The sequence below is a fragment of the Emys orbicularis genome, chromosome 7 (assembly GCF_028017835.1).
Source record: "Emys orbicularis isolate rEmyOrb1 chromosome 7, rEmyOrb1.hap1, whole genome shotgun sequence".
Lineage (NCBI taxonomy): Eukaryota > Metazoa > Chordata > Testudines > Emydidae > Emys > Emys orbicularis.
In genome coordinates, this window is record NC_088689.1 from 46,242,436 (window position 1) to 46,265,938 (window position 23,503).

At 42.6% G+C, this 23,503-nt stretch overlaps 2 protein-coding genes across 3 annotated transcripts in view; one reads left to right on the forward strand and one right to left on the reverse strand.

The window, feature by feature from the left end:
- Positions 1-9,687, forward strand: part of HERC4 (HECT and RLD domain containing E3 ubiquitin protein ligase 4) — a 99,447-nt gene extending 89,760 nt beyond the window's left edge. For both annotated transcript variants that reach the window (XM_065408624.1, XM_065408625.1), the window contains 2 exons: positions 2,198-2,300; positions 9,029-9,687. In XM_065408624.1, the coding sequence (XP_065264696.1) occupies positions 2,198-2,300; positions 9,029-9,237 (312 nt within the window). In that variant the 3' untranslated portion in view covers positions 9,238-9,687. The remainder of the gene's footprint in view (positions 1-2,197; positions 2,301-9,028) is intronic.
- Positions 9,688-11,475: 1,788 nt separating this feature from the next.
- On the reverse strand, positions 11,476-17,672 carry LOC135881806 (cytochrome c oxidase subunit 5B, mitochondrial-like). The gene is made up of 4 exons (XM_065408516.1): positions 17,582-17,672; positions 14,983-15,053; positions 13,091-13,190; positions 11,476-11,632 (listed from the first exon to the last, which is right to left on the reverse strand). Exons 1-4 carry the CDS (start codon positions 17,670-17,672, stop codon positions 11,520-11,522), a joined length of 375 nt encoding a protein of 124 aa, XP_065264588.1. The 3' UTR covers positions 11,476-11,519.
- Between the last annotated feature and the right edge of the window lie 5,831 nt (positions 17,673-23,503).

Consider the following 23,503-nt stretch of genomic DNA (forward strand, 5'->3'; position numbering starts at 1 on the left):
AGGTGGGTGGCAAACGAAGGTGTGTCCCCGACGGCCGCCCCAATCCAGCTTATCCTTGATTACCTCCTCCACCTGAGGGCCCGGGGCCTGGTGCCCTCATCAGTCAAGGTGCACCTGGTGGCCATATTGGCTTTCCATCCCCCGGTGCAAGGACACGCTGTGTTCTCTCGTGCTATGACTGGCTTTACCCATACTCTAAGCCTCTGGTCCCACAATGGGATCTGAATCTGGTGCTGGCTCGTCTTACAGGGGCCCCATTTGAACTGTTAGCCATGTGTTCCTGGTCTCACCTCTCGTGGAAGGTGGCCTTCCTGGTTGCTATCACATCGGCCAGGCAAGTCTCTGAGCTCAGGGCCCTGACCTCTGAGCCGCCGTATATGGTCTTTCATAAGGACAAGCTCCAGCTCCGCCCATATCTCGAGTTCCTCCCGAAGGTGATCTCCGCCTACCACATTAGTCAGGACATTTTTCTTCCAGTCCTCTGCCCCAAGTCTCACGCGACTAGTGAGGAGCGCCGTCTCCACACGCTTGATGTGAGGCGGGCTCAGGCTTTCTACCTCAAGTGGACCAAGCCGTTCAGAAAGTCCTCGCAACTGTTCGTCGCCTCAGCTGAGCGCTCGGGAGGCCAGCCGATTTCCACTCAGCGGCTTTCCAACTGGATCACTTCGTGCATCGATTCCTGTTATGAGCTGGCGGGTGTCCCCCCGCCGCCCATTGTGAGGGTGTACTCGACTCGAGCGCAGGCTTCGTCGGCTGCCTTCGTGGCCCACGTCCCTATACAGGTCATTTGTATGGCCGCCACGTGGTCTTCGGTTCACACGTTCACCTCGCACTATGCGATAGTCTCCCAAACCAGGGATGACGCCGGGTTCGGCAGGGCGGTACTCGGTCTTGAGAACTTGTGAACTCCTACCCACCTCCAGAAGGTATAGCTTGGAATCACCCATTGTGGAATACACATGAGCAATCACTCAAAGAAGAAAAGACGGTTACCTTTTCATAACTGGTGTTCTTCGAGATGTGTTGCTCATGTCTATTCCGCATCCCGCCCTCCGTCCCCTCTGCCGGAGTTGTCTGGCAAGAAGGAGGGCGCAGCTCCCCTTATACCGTGCCAGCCAGGGGTTGCGGGGGGCGCTCCCTCCCTACGGGTACTGCTAGGGGAAAAACGTCCGGCACCGGTGCACGTGGCGAGCACGCACACCTATTGTGGAATAGACATGAGCAACACATCTCGAAGAACACCAGTTACGAAAAGGTAACGGTCTTTTCCATTTGTGGTGTTTGGTATCACAAGAACCCTGCTGTGTGGAATTTCCTCCCTATCCCAGTGCCATTCATTTTCTTTTTCTTTTCTTTCAAATCTCTCCCTATACATCCACAAATACTAATCCATGCCATTAATAAATGGGGGCAGTAGTTTTATAGTATTAAAAACAATAGCTCTAATGTAGAACTTTCCACTAGGTCTCTTGGTTCATTTTGTGTCTTTTGGATAAAAAGCTTGGTGATGAAGAGATGCCTATCCCTGTACTCTGTGTTCCATAGCTGAGAACAGTAGATGTTAACAAGTGGTAATACACATATATTTCGTAGACTTCTCATGTGATGCTACAAATCCTGCTTATATTGGATAAAGTAACAGAAAAAGACACCCAGTTCTAGTGTTCAGAGTAGTAGATGTACACTTTACTGGGAAGGCTTTAGGATTTTTGTTAGAAGCTAGGATTTTATATTAAATGCACACAAGAAATTTCCTAACTTTCAGGAAGATCCCAAAATCCTTTGAGTCACTACATCCACCACTGAAATGTGGTGGTAGTTAAACAATGTTACTGTGTACAATCAAGTAGTTCAGAACAAGAAGTTCCGGTAAATAATAATGTATTCAACTGAAAGTGCAAGAGGTATTTATATAGGCAGAGTGCAAATACCCTGATTAAAATTTACTAGTGTTAGAATTATTTTAGTAGTAGGATGTTAACTGGTATCCAATGTGGGAGAAAACATATCTTTAGAGATAAAAACATAAAAAAGTAAACTTGGTGAAAAAAATAAAAATGCGTATAGAACAATGACATTTGTAGTTTTGTATAACTCAGTATCAATGTGTTGTCTCTTTCTATATACAGTATTTACATATTCAGTGTCCTGATATTTTGTGAATTTGACTAATAATCACATATTTTGGTCACTTCAGAATACAGAATATAAAGGAGAATATTGGGCAGACCATCCTACAATTAAAATATTTTGGGATGTTTTTCATGAGTTACCACTGGAAAAGAAAAAGCAGTTTCTGTGTAAGTATTTGAAACTAGTGTATGGAAATAGGAAACCTAGTAGGATTACTGTAGCTTGATGCTTTTCTAGAAGGGGACAAAACAAATTACACCTAATTTTAATAACTAATAATTATGTCTACCTATTTTTTAAGGTGAACGCATCATGGGGGAGGAAGTCTGTCTGAGCAGGGAGTCTGTCAATAACTTTGTGTGTGAGTCTTGTAAAGTCACAAAAGGTTTGAGTTGTGAGGCTCTGGGTTGGTATTTGGAGGGCTAGCGTCACGTTTGGTTAGTTGTTGCGTAATCAGCAATGGCAACCAATCTATTCTGCTTCATTAGTTAGTGAGTGGATGGTCGGCAATGATAATCATGTAGCTTGTTCTGGATTTCCTTATTTGAATGGCCCTTTGATCACTTCATAGTGGCCAACAGGGTAGAACAGCACTGCCATGCACGTTGATATGTATTTATTTATTTATTTTAATATGTAGGCCATGGCATTTACCACTGCATTCACCAAGTCTTGATAAGTGGATTTATTTTGGGTGGATAGCCTAGTTAATTCAGACTGTTCTTATTTGGTTTGCTGATGCAAGTCCCTCCCCAGTGAAGAAATTTCAGGTTATTTTACAGAAAAAAATCAAGCACATTCAGATAGAACTGTTTACACCCTTCTGTCTCCTCATGCAGTATTGCTACAGCTGTGACCAATTGAAGTGCTCACTCTGGAGCACCTTTGGTTTTGTAACGGCGCTGTCATCAGGACGCTTTTCAAGAAAGCCCTCGTTGATTTCCCCGTTCACTCAATGATCTGTAATAGTCCAAATTTGTTGCCCTTCATAATGCGTTGCAGTGCTCAACTTTTTAAACAGGTGCTTGGGGAAATCTGAAGTGTTTGGATTATTATTCATGGCAGTCAGTAAACTTAAAATAACCGCAAAAGACTGAAATCACCATTCTCATCTGTCCAATAAATCTAGGAATTTTGTCCATCCCGGAATAGGCTCCTTTTCATTACCTACAAGACTTACTTTTTTCTTAGGTAGAAATATCATTTGATATCACGGATTGTAAACGCTAAAAGATTGTAGCTATAGGAGAATAATGGAAAACGTATCCAATAATTTCCTTTCTGCTTGTAGCATCTACCACAGTTTTGCTACGTGTTAGCTATTTCCTTCCAGTGTGCAGTTCTGGAGGTGGTTCAACACTGCAGCACAGCCTCTTCTGGCCCTTTCTCTGGCTTCTGCCAGATGATTCTTTCTAAAGCTGTGCAAAAACTTGTGGAAAATAGTAACAATAATTCCAATGCCAACCAAGTAACTATACACAGAAGACCTTGCTTATAAGATAACTTGTACAAATAAAATGTTGACCATCAGCTGATGAGCAATCCAGGATGGGTAGAATTGTGGAGGAGACATAGCTAGCAGAAAGAAAATTATTGGGTAAGAAATTTTCCATTCTGCAGCCCAGCATCTTCCACAGTTCTGCTATGCGTGGGAAAGGGTGAGCCAGTGAACAGGGGTAGGGGAGGGTAAGGGAACAAACAAAAGGAAAATGGGGGGGGAAGCCCCTCCCTTTTTACAGCATTGCTCAAGCAGCAAGGTTATTATTGGACCACTGCCTCCAGCACCTTCCTGCCAAAGGCGGCCTCTGCAGAAGGTTAAGTCCACTCTACAACATCTGGTAAAGATGTTAGCCAGTGACCATGTTGGCTGCTTTGGAGATCTGTGGTGGAAGCACATGCTCTTTCGGCCCACAAGGTTGCGATTGGTCTTGTGGAGTGCACCTTGATTCTTTCTGGGACAGGAACGTTGGTTGCCTTGTATGTCTCATAGATACGTAGCCTGATCCATCTAGCAAGGAGAGCTTGGAGACTGAATCCTTGAGACTCTGGATGGAAGGAGATAAGCAGAACGCCTGACTTCCTTGTGGGTTCTGTGTGCTTGATTTAAATCTTCAATGCTTTTCTGACATCTAAAGTGTGCCACAGCTTCTCAGTTAGGTACTGTGGCTTCAGACATAATGGGAGGGACATTTCCCTGTGAGGAATGGAAAAGAGAGTTTACCTTTGGCAAGAACATTTCTGAAATCTTTAGCACCACCTTATCATGAAAAGTGCAGTAAGTTTTGTACATAGATAGGTGCCCATTCTGAAATCTGTCTGGCAGTTGTGATAGCCACCAGAAAATAGGTTTTGAGGCAGAGGTAAAATGGCTATGTAGAAATCAGGTCCAAAAGAATGAGTGGTTAGGGCTGTCAACACCTGGAGTAGATCCTGTTTAGGAAAGTTGTCTGAGTGCTGGTTTGGCCAATATGACTGCTCTGAGGAACCTGGATATCTGAGGGTTCTTGACCAGGGAGCCTGAATAGCCTGCGAACAGTACAATACTGAGGCCTACACCTGGCACATAAAGGAACTTCAGCCAAGCATCATTATCATTCGTTCTTGAAGGAAGTCTAGAATAACTTGAATCCTGGGATGCTGTGAGTTTGCTTTATGCTCTTGACACGAAAGGCTGAATTTATTACAGATGGATGGGTAGGCTTTTAGAGTGGAAGTTCTCCTAGAAGAGAGTGAAGTCCCTATCACTTTTTAAGATAGGCTGAGTATGGCTAGTACTTCCCTTTTCAATAGCTAGGCTGTTAGATGAAGATGGTCTGGTCTGGATGGAAGAATGGTCCTTGGTAAAGAATGGTAGTTGCAATGGTGGTTCCAGCTGTAGTTCTGTTAGGTCAGAGAACCAGGGTATCCCTGGCCAGTGTGGGAGTTAACACTTGTCACCTTTGCATCCTCTGACCTTATGTTTGGGTCACTTTCCTTGTGAGAGGAAAGGGCGGGAAAACATATAGCAGGTCTTGTGGCCATCCGTGTGACAGAGCATCTGTCCTCATAGACTTAGGGTCTGCTTCCCTGGTGAAGTATTTTGGCCGCTTTGCATTCTTGTGATTGGCAAACAGGTCAACTGATGAAACCGAATGTCCTGTGAAATCAGGTTGAAGACTTCCTGGTTTTAGGCACAATTTTGAGTTGCTGACATTGCGCTGGCTGAGCCAGTCTGCCTTTTGGTTTAGTTCCCCTTGTATGTGGATTGTCTTTAGGGAAAGGAGAGTCATTTCTGCCCATTCCATTATCTCCATCACTTCTGCATGTAGAGCTGCAGTCCTTGTCCCTCCTTGGTTGTTTTATGTATGCAGCTGTTGTCAGAGTGGACCAGGACACTATTTCCATCCAGGTGGCTCTCAAATCTCAGAAGAGCTAGTTTGCCCTGAGTTCCAAGAGATAGATGCATCTGAAATCCCAGGCAAAGGAATTACAGCCTTGTACCCTTCTAGGTCACAGATGTGCTCCCCATCCCTTCATGCTGGCATCAATGGTGAGAACCTAAGGTCTTGAAAGCATATGGAAAGAACCCTGAGGATGTTTCCCCAGACTTTCCACCATGTCAGGGAGTTGAGGGCCTGTTTTGGACGTGTAAGTGAAGTTGCATGAGTTTGGGGGAGTAGTCTCATGCTTTCAGAAGAAAAGCATGAAGGCACCTGATGTGTGATTTTTGCCAATGAGTGACCCCTATGCGTGAGACCAGGAGGCCCAGTAGCTGAGGGCAGGGAACGATAGGTGAGCTCTTTCACTTGGCCAGTGTGGATATCGGATTCAAGGAACTTTACTTCATGTTTATTATGAATCCGTGCGCTTGCAGGAGATCCAGAGTCTGAATTGTGGTGCTGTGTGCTACCGCCTGAGATAGGGCTCTGATTAAGGAGCCATCAAAAAGGGGGTACAGGTGAATATCCTGGGACCTGAGTCTGGCTATGGTCACCACCAGCATCATCATAAATACCCTGGGGGCTGATAAGACACCGATTGGAAGTGTTGGGTACTAATAGTGATTCGTGATATAAGCAGCAAATCTCAGAAGCCTGCAGGGGCACACTGGAGTTTGAAGATATGCATCTGCCAAATTGAATGAGGTTAGTAAGTGCCCTGACTCAGGGATGTCGCTATCAAAGTTAATTTCCATCTGGAACTTCATTTTCCTCATTTGTTTGTTGAGCCTTTTGAAGTTGAGGATGGCCCTGACTCCTCTAGTGTGCTTCTGAGCAATGAAGTAGATGGAGTAAAACCCTGAGCAATGCTCTCCTGCGGGAACTCCTCCTATTGCTGCATGGCCAGAGGTTGGGAGATCTTGTTCTGGACCAGCTTGCACTTTTGCAGGGTCGCGGGAGATTGGATGAAGAAAAGATGGTGGTGGAGCCCTTTGCTCAAGAGAGTATTCCTGGAACACACTCACCTTTCTGTGGTTGAAACAAACCATTCATCTGGAAAATGGGAAATCCTGCTGCTTAGGTCTGGGTGGAGGCACGTTTGCTTGTTGTCGTAAAGGGCTTTTGAAGGTTGCAGGAGCTCCTCTAGATTTTCCTCTTGCTCCTTGGTTCCAAGGTTTTCCCTTGAGGTATCTGTATCTGGTTTTCTCTGAGACCTCTGTGAGGAAGATGGTTTGTAGTGGTTTGTAGTCCCTTAGAGTACTAAGTTGAGTGGGGAAGGACTATTTGGTTTTAGTCACTTTTTCAGTCACTGTCTTGTCCAGTTTTTCTCTGAAGAAGAGAGATATTGTGAATTTAGAAGAACACGGGACATGTTTGAAGTGTCTACTTTCAAGAGACAAAGTCATATGTGTCTCCTGGCTGGGAAGCTAGATGCCACGGTCCTGGCAGAAAATCTCATAGCATCCATTAAAGCATCTGCCATTAATGCTGTTGCTTAAGAGATCTTCTTAAGTATAGACTTAGTAAGTTTGGTTTCTGTCCTTAAGGGCTTTCAGGTCCTCCAGCCCCATGACATTGTAACTTAAGAAAACCAATTGGCTGCCAGAAATGCTCTGAAAGTTGGTGAGGAAGCATCAAAGTCCCTTCTGTGGGTAGCTTTCACCTTATCCATTGGCTTCTTGGGAAAGAAGTTTCCTTTGGATGGAATAATCATATAAGCTAGAGATGCTACTGCAGCATTGACCTTAAGAACATCAGTTATGACATTTTAGCTCCTGGAGCTTGTAGAATCTGAGTGTGTGCCTGTTAATGTGCTTGTCCTTTTCAGAGCTTCCCACTTCTCCCTGATTACCCTCTCAAAGGATGGTGCAAAAGAAATGCTGCCTCTGGAGAGGATTTAGCAGGAAGTTATGTGCTCTGAGGCTTGCCCTCAAGGGGCTGCTCAGTTTGGATGTGCATAGTTGATACAACCTTTATGCACTTCGTTTCAGAGTCCTCAGGGGAAAAAGTCTATGCTGCATTTTGTCTATGTTCTGCTCAGAATCAGTCTGGTGGCTCTCCTTCCTTGGTAAAGTATGAGTCTGAATTGGAGGACTAATATCTTCTGGGCTTTTTCTTATCCTTTTTGTTCTTTTGGGATTTCATTAAAAAAATTCATGCACTTTACTGGAGTGGCCACATGGCTAGCCTTGCACAGGGCCTGAGCCCTCTGGAAAATTCTCCCTTGGAGTCCTCCCCTGTAAATTCCCACTTTCCCGGGATGGGGGACTCACTGTAAGAGGTTTTTTGACTCAAGCTGTGAGGAGGGGGGGTCCGATTTTGAGCCCTGCTTCTTTCCCCAGAGCATTTGGAACTCATTTCAGGACTTTGTGCTGGACTTGGTGCCCTCCTAGGAACTTATCCTTGTGGTCTTGAATTGCTCCAGGACTCAGCCCCTTGCTGAATGAAATTTTCCTCAAGCTTAGAGCCTCTCCAAGTTCTGCTCAGTCTCCCTCAGTCAGGCTTTTCTGTGGTAGAGTTGTAGCTTTTGGGGGGGCAGATGGGTCCTAACATGTCCATCCAACTCAAAGCGCTGTGCCATGGTGGTAGGATCAGATGGCTGAGAAGCAAGGGCATAATTCACCCTCCATGCAGCCTGTTAGTGCTCCATCTGTGAGGCAGCCTTATTTGGGCTTATCCATGTGCTTGTGTGGCTACTTGTGCCATTACTGAAAGAGGAGCTTAGCCGCTGACTACCCAGACTGAGAGAAGTAGAAAACAAAGAATGCTGCTCACTACTACCCAAAAATGAAGAAAATAAAAAGATAAAGGAAAGGCCAGGAGCAAAGAGAACTGTGATTGACTGTTTCTGCAGAGGCAGCAGATCTGGCAGCAAGCTGGAGAAAAGGGAGTGTGGCCAGCATGGGCTGTGCTGCAGCTTTAAACCACCGCTGGAACTGCACAGGAGGGGAATAGGCCACGCACAGCAGAATTGTGGGAGATGCTGGGCTGCAGGAACGTATAAAAGGAGGACAATTGCATACGAAATTCCCTTACTCAGAAACAAAGTTGTTGGTAATGGCTCATGCAGTCATTTCAAATACAGGGCAGACACATTTAATTGACATTGAACAAATTAGAACCTAGTTACTTAGTTACCTGCAAATATGATAGTGTCCACAAAAATGATGTGAACTCACTGGTCTTCAAATAAGTAAACCCTGGCATAAGAGGGACTTTGTTCTATTTGATACACATTTAACAATATAAACAGAATAAGACATATATGAATCCGAGTTTATATGTACAAAGCAGCATTCATTTACTATTTTTAATTTCAAAACCATGCTACTGTAATGTAAAAAGCTAGCCATGTAATAGAAGAATTGAAAAATGAAAATAGTGATTTAGAAGTGTAATATTGCATGGAACTATCATTGTGAAACAGAGAGTAGTCACTTTCGCTTCAGCTTTCATTCTTCTGTTTTCCTTGGCAGTGTTTTTAACAGGCAGTGATCGTATTCCTATTCTTGGAATGAAGTGTCTTAAACTAGTCATCCAGCCAACAGGAGGTGGAGAAGGGTATCTTCCAGTATCTCACACTTGCTTTAATCTTCTTGATCTTCCAAAATACACAGACAAAGAAACCCTAAAATCTAAGCTGATCCAGGCAATAGATCACAATGAAGGCTTCAGTTTAGTATAACTTTAGAAATGAGATATTGTACTTGTTTAATGTGGGAGCATTAAACTAATTCTTTGTGTCTTTCTTGTGGTGGTAAGTTCAGTGGACAAGTTGACAATGTAACAACTGGTTATTTACAAAATGTTCAGTGATATGAATATTCATGGAAGGCAAAAAGTCCTTACAAAAATGAACCGTTAATACACAACTTGTATAGAACCATGTTTTTGTCATCTTAAAATAAAAATGAGACTGTGAATGAGACTCAAGTTTCACAAACATGAATTTCAACATTTCACATATTATAAAAACAATTTAGCGTCTGAGTGCATGAAAGACTTGCTTAATTTTTTTCAATCACAGAGTGAAAACACTTTTTCCTATTATGATAGTCCCATTTGATTATTTTTCATTTTGTAAATAAAGCTTTGTAATAAAATAGTTTCAGTTCTGATAGCAGTATGGTTTCTATTGCGTGTAATTAAACTTGAGCTTATTTTATGGCTTTTAACAAAAGTGTGATTCTGGAGATGTCTTTTTCCAGTGGTGGGGTTTTTTTTGTTTTTGAAAACTTAATGAAAACAATGATGGTTGAAATGAGCTGCCCTTTATGATGTACAGTCCAATTTCCATGGCGCAATCACTTATTCGTGCTGGTGCAAAACTGCAAATTTGGCTTCTGTTAAGATGGACCAGAAGACTCAATAGGCCATTTCATCTTATTACTGTTGGTATAATTAAATTGATAAAATTATAAGGGATTAATTTAGGATTGGGAATCCAACCTCTGCAGCCATAGGTTAAAAACATAAATGAGGAGCAAGACCGTTGCTATCAAGAGTTTAAACATTTCATTTTTAAATGTTGAAAGTGTAGTTTTTGGTCACCTTTTTTCAGCTAAAATGCATTTGAAATACCCTTTTAACCCTTTTTGGAACTTCTTTTGAATTTTAATATAAGTACTCGGAGATGACTGTGCTTAATGGAACGTATTCAGATTTGACTTTCCTGGTCTGGTTAAGTTCCAACATACTTATGTCTTATTGATACATATGTGACTTTCACCTGTGAAACAAATATTTATTTATTTTTAGATTTTTAAAATGCAGTGAAAACAAAGCTAAAATAAAATACTTGAATGAAAGTGTTTGTTGCTTCATGTACGTGTTCATGTATGGATGCACATATCATGCATATTTCTTTAATCAGAAGGTAACTTCATTAAGCAAAAGACTAGTTAGAATATTGAGACCATCCTGGCTGTGACTGTTGTATTGAAAGAATTCAGCACAACACAGGGAAAATGTAAATAAGTCTGTAACCATCTCCTGGTGGTGTATGATTGCAGCCATGACATTATACATGCACATGCCTATAGCTCAGGTGTGACCTCTAACTTTCTTCACATACTACTGTTGGCAGGCATACTCCCACCATGTGAGAGCTAAGAAACCAACACCAATGAAAATGTTTTGGTCATAAGTAGGGCCCTATCAAATTCACAGTCCATTTTTGTAAATTTCACAATCATAGCATTTTTTAAATCCTGAATTGCAAGGTTTCAGATATTTAAAAGTTAAATTTCATGGTGTTGTAACAAGCCACAAATATGTATTTAGAAACAACAAAATATAAACACGTTAAGTCCTTAAGACTCAGCATTTCTTGAAGTGGGGGTCCTGACCCAACACGGGGTAACAAGGCTGTGTGTGTGGGGGGGGGGGGGGGGGGGAGTTTGTGGTATTGCCATCCTTACTTTGCTGCCTTCAGAGCTATGCACTCAGAGTGGCAGCTGCTGTCTGGGTGCCCAGCTTTGAAGGCAGCACCACTGTCACCAGCAGCACAGAAATAAGGGTGGCACTACTGTGCTATGCCAGATATAGTATAGGGTAAAAGTACTCTAAAGACCAGATTTCACAAGGGAGACCAGATTTTTCATAGTCCATGATGTTTTTCATGGCTGTGAATTTGGTAGGGCTTTAATAAAATTCCTTAGTCTTATGACTAGAGATGGGAGAAAGAAAACCAACCCACATTTATTAACCAGTACTAGTAGAACACTTCTTCCTAAACTCTCCTCAGTTTTATGAAGGATGATAATCCATGACACACATTTCTGCAGTGTTGTGCATTTAGTTTTAATTAACCTAGGGTAAAACAACAAGATTGGAGTTTTTAATGAAATCCAATAGAAATCAAATATGAAGGTAGTAAATATTTTGCATGCAGATTTAAGTGCACATCATATTGTGCAGTTTAGACACAGTGAAATCCGCTTTGGTTCAGTTAAATAACCCAGATTTTCAATGTGGGACATCATGATGGACAAGCTTGTAGTGAGCACCACATGATGGGCAACGCTGGCTTTCTCCTGCATGCAACCAGAACCAAATGACAGCAGAGTTGTCCTCCTCACCTGGTGTGAGAAAGGAAAAGCAAAATTAAATGTTCATGCCTCTTTTGATTTGTCATATTCAAGTCTTCTGTCACATGTGCATTCTACAGTGCCCTGTGGGCTAGAATTCTTAACCTAGTGGGCATCTTAACAGAAAGTTTCAGTGAAGGGTTCAGTAATTGAATCAACATAGAAAATGAGCAACCCTGTCTCATCATTCCTTTCTGATGGCAATTTCCATCACTGTTAGTCTATATTTTAATGTGCAATGTATTGGATTTTTTGAGGGGTGAAACAACATGTGATGAACTTGAAGGCTTACTTGTGGCTGAATAAGTGCATACTGATCACTCTCACGGGGAAAAAAAACTAGCTTTTGGGAAAACTTGCATATACCTTAAAATGCTTAATCTTGCACTGGGCAGGCACCAGAGAACTCAAATAGTGCAGGTGTACCCCATTATACTTTTGTTGACTTTCCTTAAAAGCATATATTTTTCAGTATCAGTAAAAGTAACATGACCACCATGATTTCTATAATCTTTTGAGATTATAATCCCTATTCAAAGTGGGACCATTTTCATAACTGGAAATAGAATAGGGTACCTTGATTTTCATTCAGTCATGCCTCAGACACTAGTTATACTAATTTCCACTTTGTAAGCTGACCATTACAATACACCCTTGCTGATTTGTGTCTGGTACTGGTAGATGTCTTCAGCCCTGCATATGCACCACTGCAGTGATGAAGTTCCAAGCCTAGCGAGCAACTTTCCTTAACTATGGAAATTCCTTTGCTAGCATCATATTGCAACTGCCGCCCCCACATTATTTGCAGTGAGTGCTACTCTTCACTTACTGGTTTTCCAACCTCAAATCAGTTTAATGCCTGAAACACACTAGTTGTTAATGCCAGTGCTTTGACTCTCCTTACGGATAACTAGCCCCAAATAAGTGCTCTTTTATGACTAAAAATGACATTGCAGGTTGTCATATTTCAACTTCTAAGTAAACATGCTCCAGACTGCTAACTCAACACGATTTCTCCCAGGCGATGATACATAAATTCTACAGTCCAAATTATGCCTTAACTTACACACAACCCCTATTGTTTTTAGATGGTGTGCTCAGTGGTACTTGTACAACCCTCTTTCCTTCAAGGTGGTTGCAAAGGTGTTAACCAATCCTGAAATCAGAACTGCTTTGATACACAAGAAGGAATAGAAGCCAGCTCACTCCCTCTTACCTATATTCACTCTACCATGTTAGCAAAAGCATTAAAAAATGAAAATGTATTTTTGTCACTAAAATAGATATGACTGAATACCCATAGAGAAAAGAGGATCAATTTTGAGAGTGAACCTTTTTGAAGTATTAATGTAGATGTATTAAAACAAAAACCTACTATAAAACAATTAATGTTTTATAACTTTAGATAGTATGTGACCTAAAAGAACATACACAAAGTTATGTACATACAGATACAGCCTACTAGCCTCTTCTTGTTGATGGACGGAACAATATGAGGATCCTCTCTAGTTCCTGCATATCCCTTGGGTTTGAGTATGCTATATGGATCCTTGAGAAAAGAACAAAACATGAATCTCAGTTACTAGACCAAGAACATTGTTAACCAGTAGTATCAAAGATTGTGTCACATATATATAAAATATAGCATGTATATAATAAAGGTAATTAAATTGCTGCTGTTCTATCATCCGAACACAGATAGATTATCTTTAGAATACCAGCATACAGGTACATGAAACTAATAGAAGGGAAGATGAGGAATGTCAAACCTTACTGTGTTAGACACTGATTTGTCAAGTGGGAGAGAGTTAATATGTTGAAGTTATTGTACAGGGTGTCAGTTCACATGCAAGAATCAGTTTAGAGTATCAACTATTAGTGGCAGCTTTTATGCCACTAAAAATACATGCTGAACTCATGACAGCATACTAGCTGCCTAAAGCACTGTGGTGTTACATGCTATTTATAGTGCCTTTTTATGAAGGCACATTAGTTTCTCCCTAGTCAGGGTTGAACACAGTACTCCAATACATGATTATTTTGATTTCCCCCTCCTGACAGCCAATAAAGGCCAATCTGCCTGAACTTTCATGTGCAATATTATGCTAAAATAGAAATATTCTGAGAAACCTGAGAGAAATGAAAAAGTATTTGAGAGAGTTTTTCCAAAGAGATTTTCTCCTTCCTCTTTTTGTAAACAGTTTGGTAACTTTTACTTCTGTGAGTGTGTTTTGGCTCATCACACATTAAAACCAGCTTACTCTAGAAACTCGGTCTGTCTTGTTCTGTTGGTCTGTCTTCAAATAGATCAAGGGGTGGGCTCATGATTTAGGGGCCCAATCCTGCACTGCGCTCTGCACAGGTGCAGTTCTTAAAAGCAGTTTGTGCATTCTTTACAAGCCTTAATATGTCCACTAGCTAGATGTCAACGTCCTAAAGCACTCTAAGGATCACTGAAAAATTAAGTCAGTTAGGCCTTGGGGGAGAGAAGGAGATCTCTACAGAAATAGTATGTTTCTGTGGGGAGGGAGTTAGCAGGGAGAAGAAATATACGAAGAGGCAGTGTGGTCCAGGGAATTGCATGGAGGGGTAGGAGCAAGGAACTTCTAAGTTCTATTTGCTGCTCCGCCACACATGGTAGCTTTATAAACTCTTATTTTCTATAAAACAATCTTCATCCTAGGTTCTGTAAGTGCTTTAAAACATTGATGATGCCTCAAACCTCCCTGTGAGAGGCAAATATTACAGACCAGAAAACAGGCATAGTGAGAGTTAAGGGAATTGTCCAAGGCCACATAAAGAGTCAGTGATCAATCTAGGTTTGAAACACAGGTGTAACACCTAGTCTCATACCTAATCCAATGTAGCACATCACAGCCAGATAGTTCACTTAGGTCCCAATCCTGCAACTGGAGCTGCACGTGTGGATCATTGACCAACATAGAGCCCTCCATGTGGATGTGTGGTGGCCTATGTGGATCCAGCTGCAGAATCAGGGCTTTAGACTCTCCAGGTCTGCTTCCTCAATAGAAAATGGTACTTTGCAGTTATATTGAACTTTTCATACAAGAATCACAAATGTATATTTAATTATGCTTCACAACCTCCCTGTAAGGAGGTAAGAATGCAAAGTTAAGATTTAAGGGACCTTATTTCTGCATTTCCCAAATTTTTTCATACTTACAGGGTGCGAGTCTTGCCTTATAGACTTTGGTTTGTTTTTAATTAAAATATTCTATTCAGCATTTTCCTCCTTCAAGTTACTGACATATTTACAACCTTAACTCTAATGTAATGCTTTCCATTTTGTCTGAATATGAATTATTCAATATTAAACTTACCTGTCCTTTTTTCATAGCCTCTAGAGTTTTCCGTTCAAGTCCAGTTGCCTGTTCCTCATCACTGGGAATACCTAAATAGGAATAGAATACTTCTGTATTTTATTCCTATTTATTTATCCAAAATTCAGATTCAGCTAATGACTGAAGCAAACCATTAAACCCATGTCCTGGACAGCATCATAAATAAATGTCCATTCAATTTTTAGTTGCAAAGCATTTTTGATTGAAATAAGACATTACATAGGAATTACCATAAGGATCAGAGAGAGGTCCATCTAATCCTGTATCCTGTCTCCAATAGTAATCAGTACTAGATGCTTTTGGAGAAAGGTATGAAAACCCTGCCAGAGGTGAATTTGAGATAATCTGGCCCCCACATTAGATGTTAGATTACAGTCACTCCATCTGACTGTACTTTGGACAGTGGTTCTTTTCACATTGCCTGGGGCCTCTTCTGGTATAACAAAGGGATAGTTCAAAGCTATCAAATTAGGGCAGTACAGGCTACAGCCCTTGCCATATAGAATCCCCTCACAAAGACTGCTTCCACAGATGATACCATGCACCAGTTAAGACACTTTCATTTTTTGTCACCTGTTCTAATGAAAAAGTAAGTTTCAGCCTTGGCTAATAGTGTCCAAAAGTTAACATTTAAGGTAGCATCAGTCCCGTCCCTAGTGGACAACTGCACATCTAATAGAAACCACCACCACAGCTGGCACCTTTTGTTAGCAGTCACAGAGGCCAATCATAGAATTACAGAAATGTAGGGCTGCAAGTGACTTCAAGATTCATCTCCCCAGGCAGAGGCAGGATTAAGTATACCTATTGAGAGATGCTTGTCTAACGTCTTCTTAAAAACCTCCCTGTTCTAGTGCTTAACAAGCCTTATAGTTAGAAAGTTTTTCCGAATATCTAACCTAAATCTTGCTTGCTGCAAATTAAGCTGTTGTGGACATGGAGAACAATTGATCATTGTCGTCTTCAAATACATCAAGGGCTGTTATAAAGAGTTATTTCCTTCTTCAGCCTTCTCTTTAGATTAAACATGCCCCATTCTTTCAACTATACTTCATAGGTCGTGTTTTGTAAACCTCTAATAATTTTTGTTGCTTTCCTCTGGACACTCCAATTTGTCCACATTTTTTGTAAAGCGTGGCACCCAAAACTGGACAGAGTAATCCATCTGAGGTCTCTCACCAGTGCTGAGTACAGTAGAACAATTACCTACTGTGTTTTACATATAACACACTTGTCAATGCAGCCCAGAGTGACATTTGCCCTTTTCACAGCAGTATTGTATTGTTAACTCGTGTTCAATTTGTAATCCATTATAACCCTCCAGATCCTTTTCTGCAGTACTGCTGCTGATCCAATTATTCCCCATTTTGTATTTGTGCATTTGATTTTTTCTTCCTAAGAGCAGTATGCTGCACTTGCCTGTATTGAATTTCATCATATTAATTTCAGACCAGTTTTCCAATTTATCAAGATCATTTTGAAATCTAATACTGTTTTCCAAAGTGCTTGCAATCCCTCCCAGCTTGGTGTCATCCACAAATTTATACATATTTGCTCCACATCATCAGCTAATGAACTATCCTCCTACACTGAAGTATTGTTCTTTTACAAAAATTGAAAACAACACAGTTACAAATTGGCCACTAAAACACTCACCTTCTCCCTCTGCCATTTGTAAAACTTCAAACCTTTAAATTCCTCCCAATATCCCCCTGTGAAAATCCCATGTGAATAGATTTTTGCCCCAACTACACCAGTGCAAAATCCCAAATGAAGACATGTCCCTAGAGAGCATGTCTGTTGATTTTTGTTTTGATTTGTTTGCTTTATAGTTTTAGCCCATTTTCCAGCTTAAATCCTCTGTGTGACAATTTATAAATCAGTAACTGGATTTGAACCCTTATCCTTTGATGGCAGCACAATGAGCTCTCACTCGGCCACTGAGGCACTCCAGACACAAGGAATAGAGCTTAATGCTACTTGTGTGTATGAAGGGCTTTCAGGGCTCCTGTGGCTTGGCTGAATGGCAATAAACATAAAGCCACATTCCTAAAGCACTGGATGAAAAGACTTATTTTAGTCCCAACATAGATTCAGTGCCCCAACTAATTGGCTAGAACTGTGGTGGAGGAATTTCTCTCTTTTGCCAGGATTGTTCATCCTCTACACACCCCTAAGGGGCTGACACCTTATCCCTTGCCCCCAGCTTCTCATCTCTTGATCACCCGCACTCACTCACTCCGCGTTCCCAGCCATCACTCTCCTGCCCCCATTCCGCCTGGCCCACTACCAGCCCTCACACGCCCCTATATTGCCCACCCTACCAGCCCTTACATGCCCTATGTACTTATTCTGCCTGTCCCTACACAACCCCTACCAGCCCTCACACGCCCCATGTACCTACCCCCCGCCTCCTACCAACCCTCACGTGCCCCTATGCACCTATCCTGCCTGTCCCCTACACACCCCCTACCAGCCCTCACACGCCCCATGTACCTACCCCCCGCCTCCTCTCAACCCTCACGTGCCCCTATGCACCTGTCCTGCCTGCCCCGTACGCCCCCCGGGCTGTACGCACCCCCGGCGCTCATGGCTCTGGCGGGGGCTGCGGCCCGCCCGCCGCCGGGCAGGGCGCGCTGGAGGACGCGGAGCAGCAGCCTGGAAGCCATGGTGCCTTCCCCGGTGCAAGGTCAGAGTCCGGCGGCGGTCGAGGGGTCACCGCACTGACATTCCCGGCCAGCCCGCGGGAGGGGCTGGAGGCGCTCAGCCCAGACAGCCAACCCGGGCAGGGCGAGGGAGGGCTTTCCTTGCCCGGCGGCGGGTCTCGGCGTGGGGGCGGTAGGAGGCGCGCGCGGGGTGTGGAGTACCGAGGTGTCAGGGGGCCATCGAGAGCTGGCTGCCGTGGAGGGAGGTGAGTACTTACACGGTGCTTTGCTGTCTGTCGGGCAAATGACAACTGGGGAAAGTTACTGCGGTTTAGAACCACGCTGTTTGCTGCAGGAAGAGCAATTTCTATGTGTTTTCCCTCTGGCAAAACTCACCTTTAAATAATAAATTGCTGGCTGGACTCGGCAAATCAGTTTTTGCTTCCCTATCTAAGTAGCTACTCCCAACTTTCTCCTAGGGTAGCTTATTCTGAGGGATGGGATATTCCTCCGTTAGAATGAACTGATTCCCCCCCCCCCCACCAGGTTGACTTTAGCTACCCCTAAATCCCCCCGCCCCCCCGAACTTCCATGGAAGCTAGGAGCCTAAAGACCTTTGAAGATCTGGGCCATAGTATCCTAACTGAAATCAATTTCTCCTTCCCAATTCTTCTGTCTCTTTGGACTTATGAAAAAAACAAAACACAATTGCAATATAAGCATATGGGTTACATGTGTGGGGTGTGGGTTAAACATTTTCTGGACAAGGCTCCAGTGATTGATAGTGTTTTGGGTTCGATGTGCGTAGCTAAACTGGGTGGATTAATTGTAATGCATGATCTTCTCCACCCTGGCTGCAACCTTTCTCTGGTTGCAAAACAGGATCTAAACATGACACTGTTGGGACTTCAAATTGCTTGAACATGCTCTGTAACAGCAAGATAGCTAATTCTGATGGGTAGCTGATTCTAACACTACACTCTTGGGCGCCCTCATTTGCTCCTGTCAGTTTGTTTCCACTGGAAGCTTCATATGGGAGTCTGTGTTGGCATCCAAAATACACGCCCCAGTGCTTCCTTCTGATTCTGGTGGAAATGAGCTGCTGGTTGGTTATTTCTTGGATCTCTTTGTTGGTGATGAAGGTTTTCCAACCAATGCATAGAATCTTTTGTAGGCACTTATTTTTGAAGGTGTCTGGTTTTCTGTCTAAATGTTTTGGTAGATCTCCAGCTCTCATAGTCTCAGTGCTAACATACAGCTATCTCTGAGTTGAAAATCCTCAGTTTTGTTCTGATGCTGGATATCATTGATTTCCATATGTTAAGTTCAGTAAATGTTGTGGATACCTTTCCTGTCCTTGATGTCTCTTCCTTTGTGAGGTCGCCATTGGTTAATATGGTAACTTTGGTAACTTGGGCAAAAAATATTTTATCTTATTTGCTGTAATGTATTTAAGAAGCTCCATTTGACGATAATGTCCTTATGGATTCAGAGCTGAGTTTTTAACAGAACATTACAACTACCAAAATAAAAGCTTTTGGGATTACAGTTAATTTCAAAGAGAAGATGCCAACAGAAGCAGAACTCTCATTAGTGTTTATTACCAATAACATGTATAGCTGTAAAGAAAAAATTTAAAAGATATAGTCACTGAGAATTGTGAGAATTTTTAGCAGTTCTTCAACTTTGGTCTACCATTGATGCAGCTCCTCTACAGGGTAGCAATGGTGGAAGCTGTAGTGGGGAGGGGGGGAATGCTGAGTTGTTTTTGCTATGTTTAGTGGGAAAGAAAATGGCACCATATTTATGAGGAGCTATCAGAGAGAGATAAGAAACTGTGAACATGGACTAAATGGGAGAGGTCAGAGGAGAAAAGTATCAGTATAAAGGTATTGGAAGGTTAGAGGAGCAGATGATGTCATCAGTGGGAAAGAGGACAACAAGGGGAAAGCCCTGGGGAGTACCAAAAGAGGGGAGGAAATAATGAATATAATGCCAAGGGATCAGATAGCAAGACAGATGATGACTCAGGAAAGGACAGAGACCTAGAAGCCCAAGTGGTGTCAAGGTGAGCTGGCCAAAAAAATGCCAAATTTTGCGCAATTTATTCCAGTTTTTCAGTAGAAAATTGAATCCTTCTCCCCCAAAATATCTAGTATTTGAAAAATTTTCAGTAACTCTTTCAGATTTTTTGAAACAGGAAAGCCAACATTTTTTAACAAAACTTTTTTGATTTTCTGGTATTTCATCCACAAACTTGGAGAATTTTAAAGTTTAAAATTTTTAAAATTTCCATTTGGATTTTAAAGCCAATTTTTGTAGAAAAAAATGTTTCTACAAAAACATTTTGCCCAGCTCTAGTCTCAAAAAGTATGTAGCTGATATCAACAGTAGACGAAAGATTGAGAATGATGGAAAATATACCCTTACACTTTGAAAGGAAGCGGTCATGGTGACAGGGCTTGTCTACAAGGTTGGTTTAATTGGAACTTTTCAAATTAATCCACTTTGAAAATGCTTTCATATACACAGCCTAACTCATTGTAGTGTACTAACTCTGCATTTATCATAAACTCTGGAGTCCAGTTTCAAGTGCAAACCTTTGTTTCAAAGCGACTGTTGTTTGTGTGCACACAATGTTGCTGCGAACTACTTTGGCAGTCTTCCACTGGCTATCCTACACTGCTTTGCGGGTGACTGTTACTGACTTGTCGGTTCACCTGTGCCTCCGCTCCTGCTCTGGAGCCAAATTATCCCTGGCTGTCCTCTCCCCCATTTATAAGATGGTGCATAGTCAGATTTTGTCTATTTGCTCCTGGATTCCTGTTTAATCACAATACCTGCAATACTTCAGAAGCCTTATAATGTGCTTTGAGCAGCTGCTTGAAGCCTCACCGAGACTCTGGGTCTCATTGCCTTCTGGGGAGAATTGTTGGGGCAGGAAGCCTTTGTGGCCAGCCACTACAGTAAAGACCTTTTTGTAGTTATTGATAGGCCGATGTCTGCTAGGGGCCATGACTGAGATGCCAAATGGTGCGGGATAAAAAGAAAACTGCTCAGAAGCACCTATATTAAAATGAGGGACAGCAGGAAAACATCTAGCAGGGGACATGTAACCTGTCAATTTTTTGAGGAGATGGACAGGATTTTATCAAACTACAGGACCACCTACCCCAGGCAGCGTGTGAAAGCTGCTGGCTGCAATCTCACTCCACACACCCCTCCTCTTCAAGGATGACCAGCAAGATTCATGAGCACAAGGAGGCCAGTGAAGAGATCTCCCTGGAAACCCTGATCTGTTGGGACTCAGGACCCTGCTGCTAGCCAGGCTGAAGACTGATTCCTGCCCTGCAGCAACCAACTTTGATTCCCAGCAAGCAACCCAAACCAGGATGGAGGAGGCTGATCCTATGGAGGGAACCTTGACATGTACATTTTAATTTTTTAAATGATTTTACTATTTAAGTTTTATTAATTAATTAATTATTATTATTATTATTATGGTATACTGTCATGCTAGCTTCTGTTCTGGGTGCCCCATGGCTGCAGCCATTGCAGGTGAATGCCAGCTCAAAGCCTTTCTAAGCCCAATGTCCCTCCCTCCCTCCTTTCATTGGCCCATGCTGTCCCTTCTCCCACCTCTCCTCCTCCCCCACCGGTACCCCTTTCCAAAGTGATGGCTGCTCCGGCTGGACAACTGGTCTCGTCTCATGCTAAAGCCCCAACTACCAACTATTCTCAGACCCATGCTGAGAAAGGCATGTGCACATGTATCTATTTCCTCCCCACTTCACTCAGCTGTTGTGCCTGGTGGATGTGCCCCTCCTCCCCCAAAACCATACACAACCAAAAATAAAATACGTTCAACACCGCAAGATGGCGGTCAGCAAAATGACACAACTGCAGTCTCTACCCCCCCCGCCCCCGCTCCCATAAGAGTTTCGAATAAGGAAAACATTATTTTGTGTGAAATGTAAAGTTTATTCAGAAAGTGGTTACAGGAAAAGAAGTTTGGTTGGTGTTCTCATTTTACATGAGTAGACATGGACATTGCATGCCTGCAAAGCCACAAAAAGTACAGCTCTTCTGTAAATGCCCTGTAACATGCGTGCTTACAGACTGGTATCAGTGAATGCTTCAAGTAATCATTGCAGGACCCTATCTATTTTTCTCTGCACTTTCAACATGTCTGCGGGGGAGATAAAGCAAAATTTAAGGCTAAGAAATTGCTTGTTTTTTATTAGGAGATTATGAGGAATAGCCGCACAGCCTTTCTCTCCAGTATAGTTCATGACTCCTTTCCACTTCGGGGGGGGGGGGAGGGGGGGAGGGGGAAAGAGGATCAACCATCTTGGTGAATCATTTCACAGTGTATCTTGCTGGTATGCCCTTTTTGAATAAGCCCAGTCACAGACAGCTAGTCACTCTTCTCAATGTATCATCATCCAGAGTCAGGACAGCCTACAGGAGATGTAGAGATTACGGTTAAACTCACCCCCAGATTCCTCCTATACCATATAAGCACCTCCAAGGCAAAGCAAAGCCAGACTGGGAACATAATTCCCAATGCCATCCCAGATCATGAAGATAATTCCCACCCCAGCTTCCAAGTCGCAATGGCAAAACCCCACAGCATGTACGGCACAGACAAAAATCCCAGTGCACACATCACTTACTGTCTCTGAGATTTCCCCCAAATCTGGGAGGAATCTCAGAATGGAAAAGCCAGAAATGCATGAAAAAAGAATGCTTATCACAGCCTTCCTAGAATATAAACAAATAACAACTGCTTGCCTTTTTTTTTTTAAATAACCCCATAGCTATGGCACTGCACCAGCCAGATAATGAGGAGTAAGGCTGAGCAGCTGACAAATGTGAGAGGGAGAAAATGGGAAAACTTGTGATTAAATGTTTGCAGACATTGTTAGAGTAAAAAAAAGAAAAAAAAAGTGGAGAGGTGGAAGCAATAACTGAAGACAGGGAGGGAAACTGATCAGGAGCTTTCCAGGGAGATCATTGCAGTGGTAAAGGATAGCATGGCAGGTGCTAGAGAAAACATTGCCATGGCCAAAGACACTATGGAGAAAGACAAGGAGACGCAGAGGCAATGCAAAGCCAAAAGGCCCTGTTGCAGTGCATGTTACCAGCAATGCAGTACTGGGGAGTCGCATCTTACGCGGGGGTTAGGTTCTGAAGTCAGTGCGTAAAGCAAAAATCACATATAGTCAAATGCTCATTGAGTGGAATGGCGGGCGGAATTGCCCACACTACAGGTACAGTATTTAAATTGTTATTTTTCTCTTTTATTTTGCCTAGCACGTATAGTTAAAATCACGTAAGTTAAATGCGCCTATGATGCGACTCCACTGTACTGCAGACCAGCATCCAGCCATGTTATGCAGCCCCTGGACAGCACAGATTACTGTAAACAAACATCCCCTTTCTCCCTACTCTTGCACCACTGCTCCCAGAGGACATTCCCCTCCCAGCCCAGGACACCAAGAACTATGGCACCTGGGACCCCAGCAGTCTTTTGATCCCTCTATCATTCTGGTAACTTTGACTTGGCACTCCATGTCAGAAGTCCCACAAAACAGAAGAGTAAGAGCCAAGATGTATACTTGCCTGTGACTTTAAGCCCAACACCCCACTTGCATTGTGCCCTGCACGTCACTGTTATACTTTACTGTGTTTTTTTTTCACTGCTGGTTTGATGAAAGTGTTCTTTGTAATTAGACAAGATTTTTTTTTTTTAGTTTATCATTTCAGTGGAAGAACATAAGAACGGCCATACTGGGTCAGACCAAAGGTCCATCTAGCCCAGTATCCTGTCTTCCGACTGTGACCAATGCTAG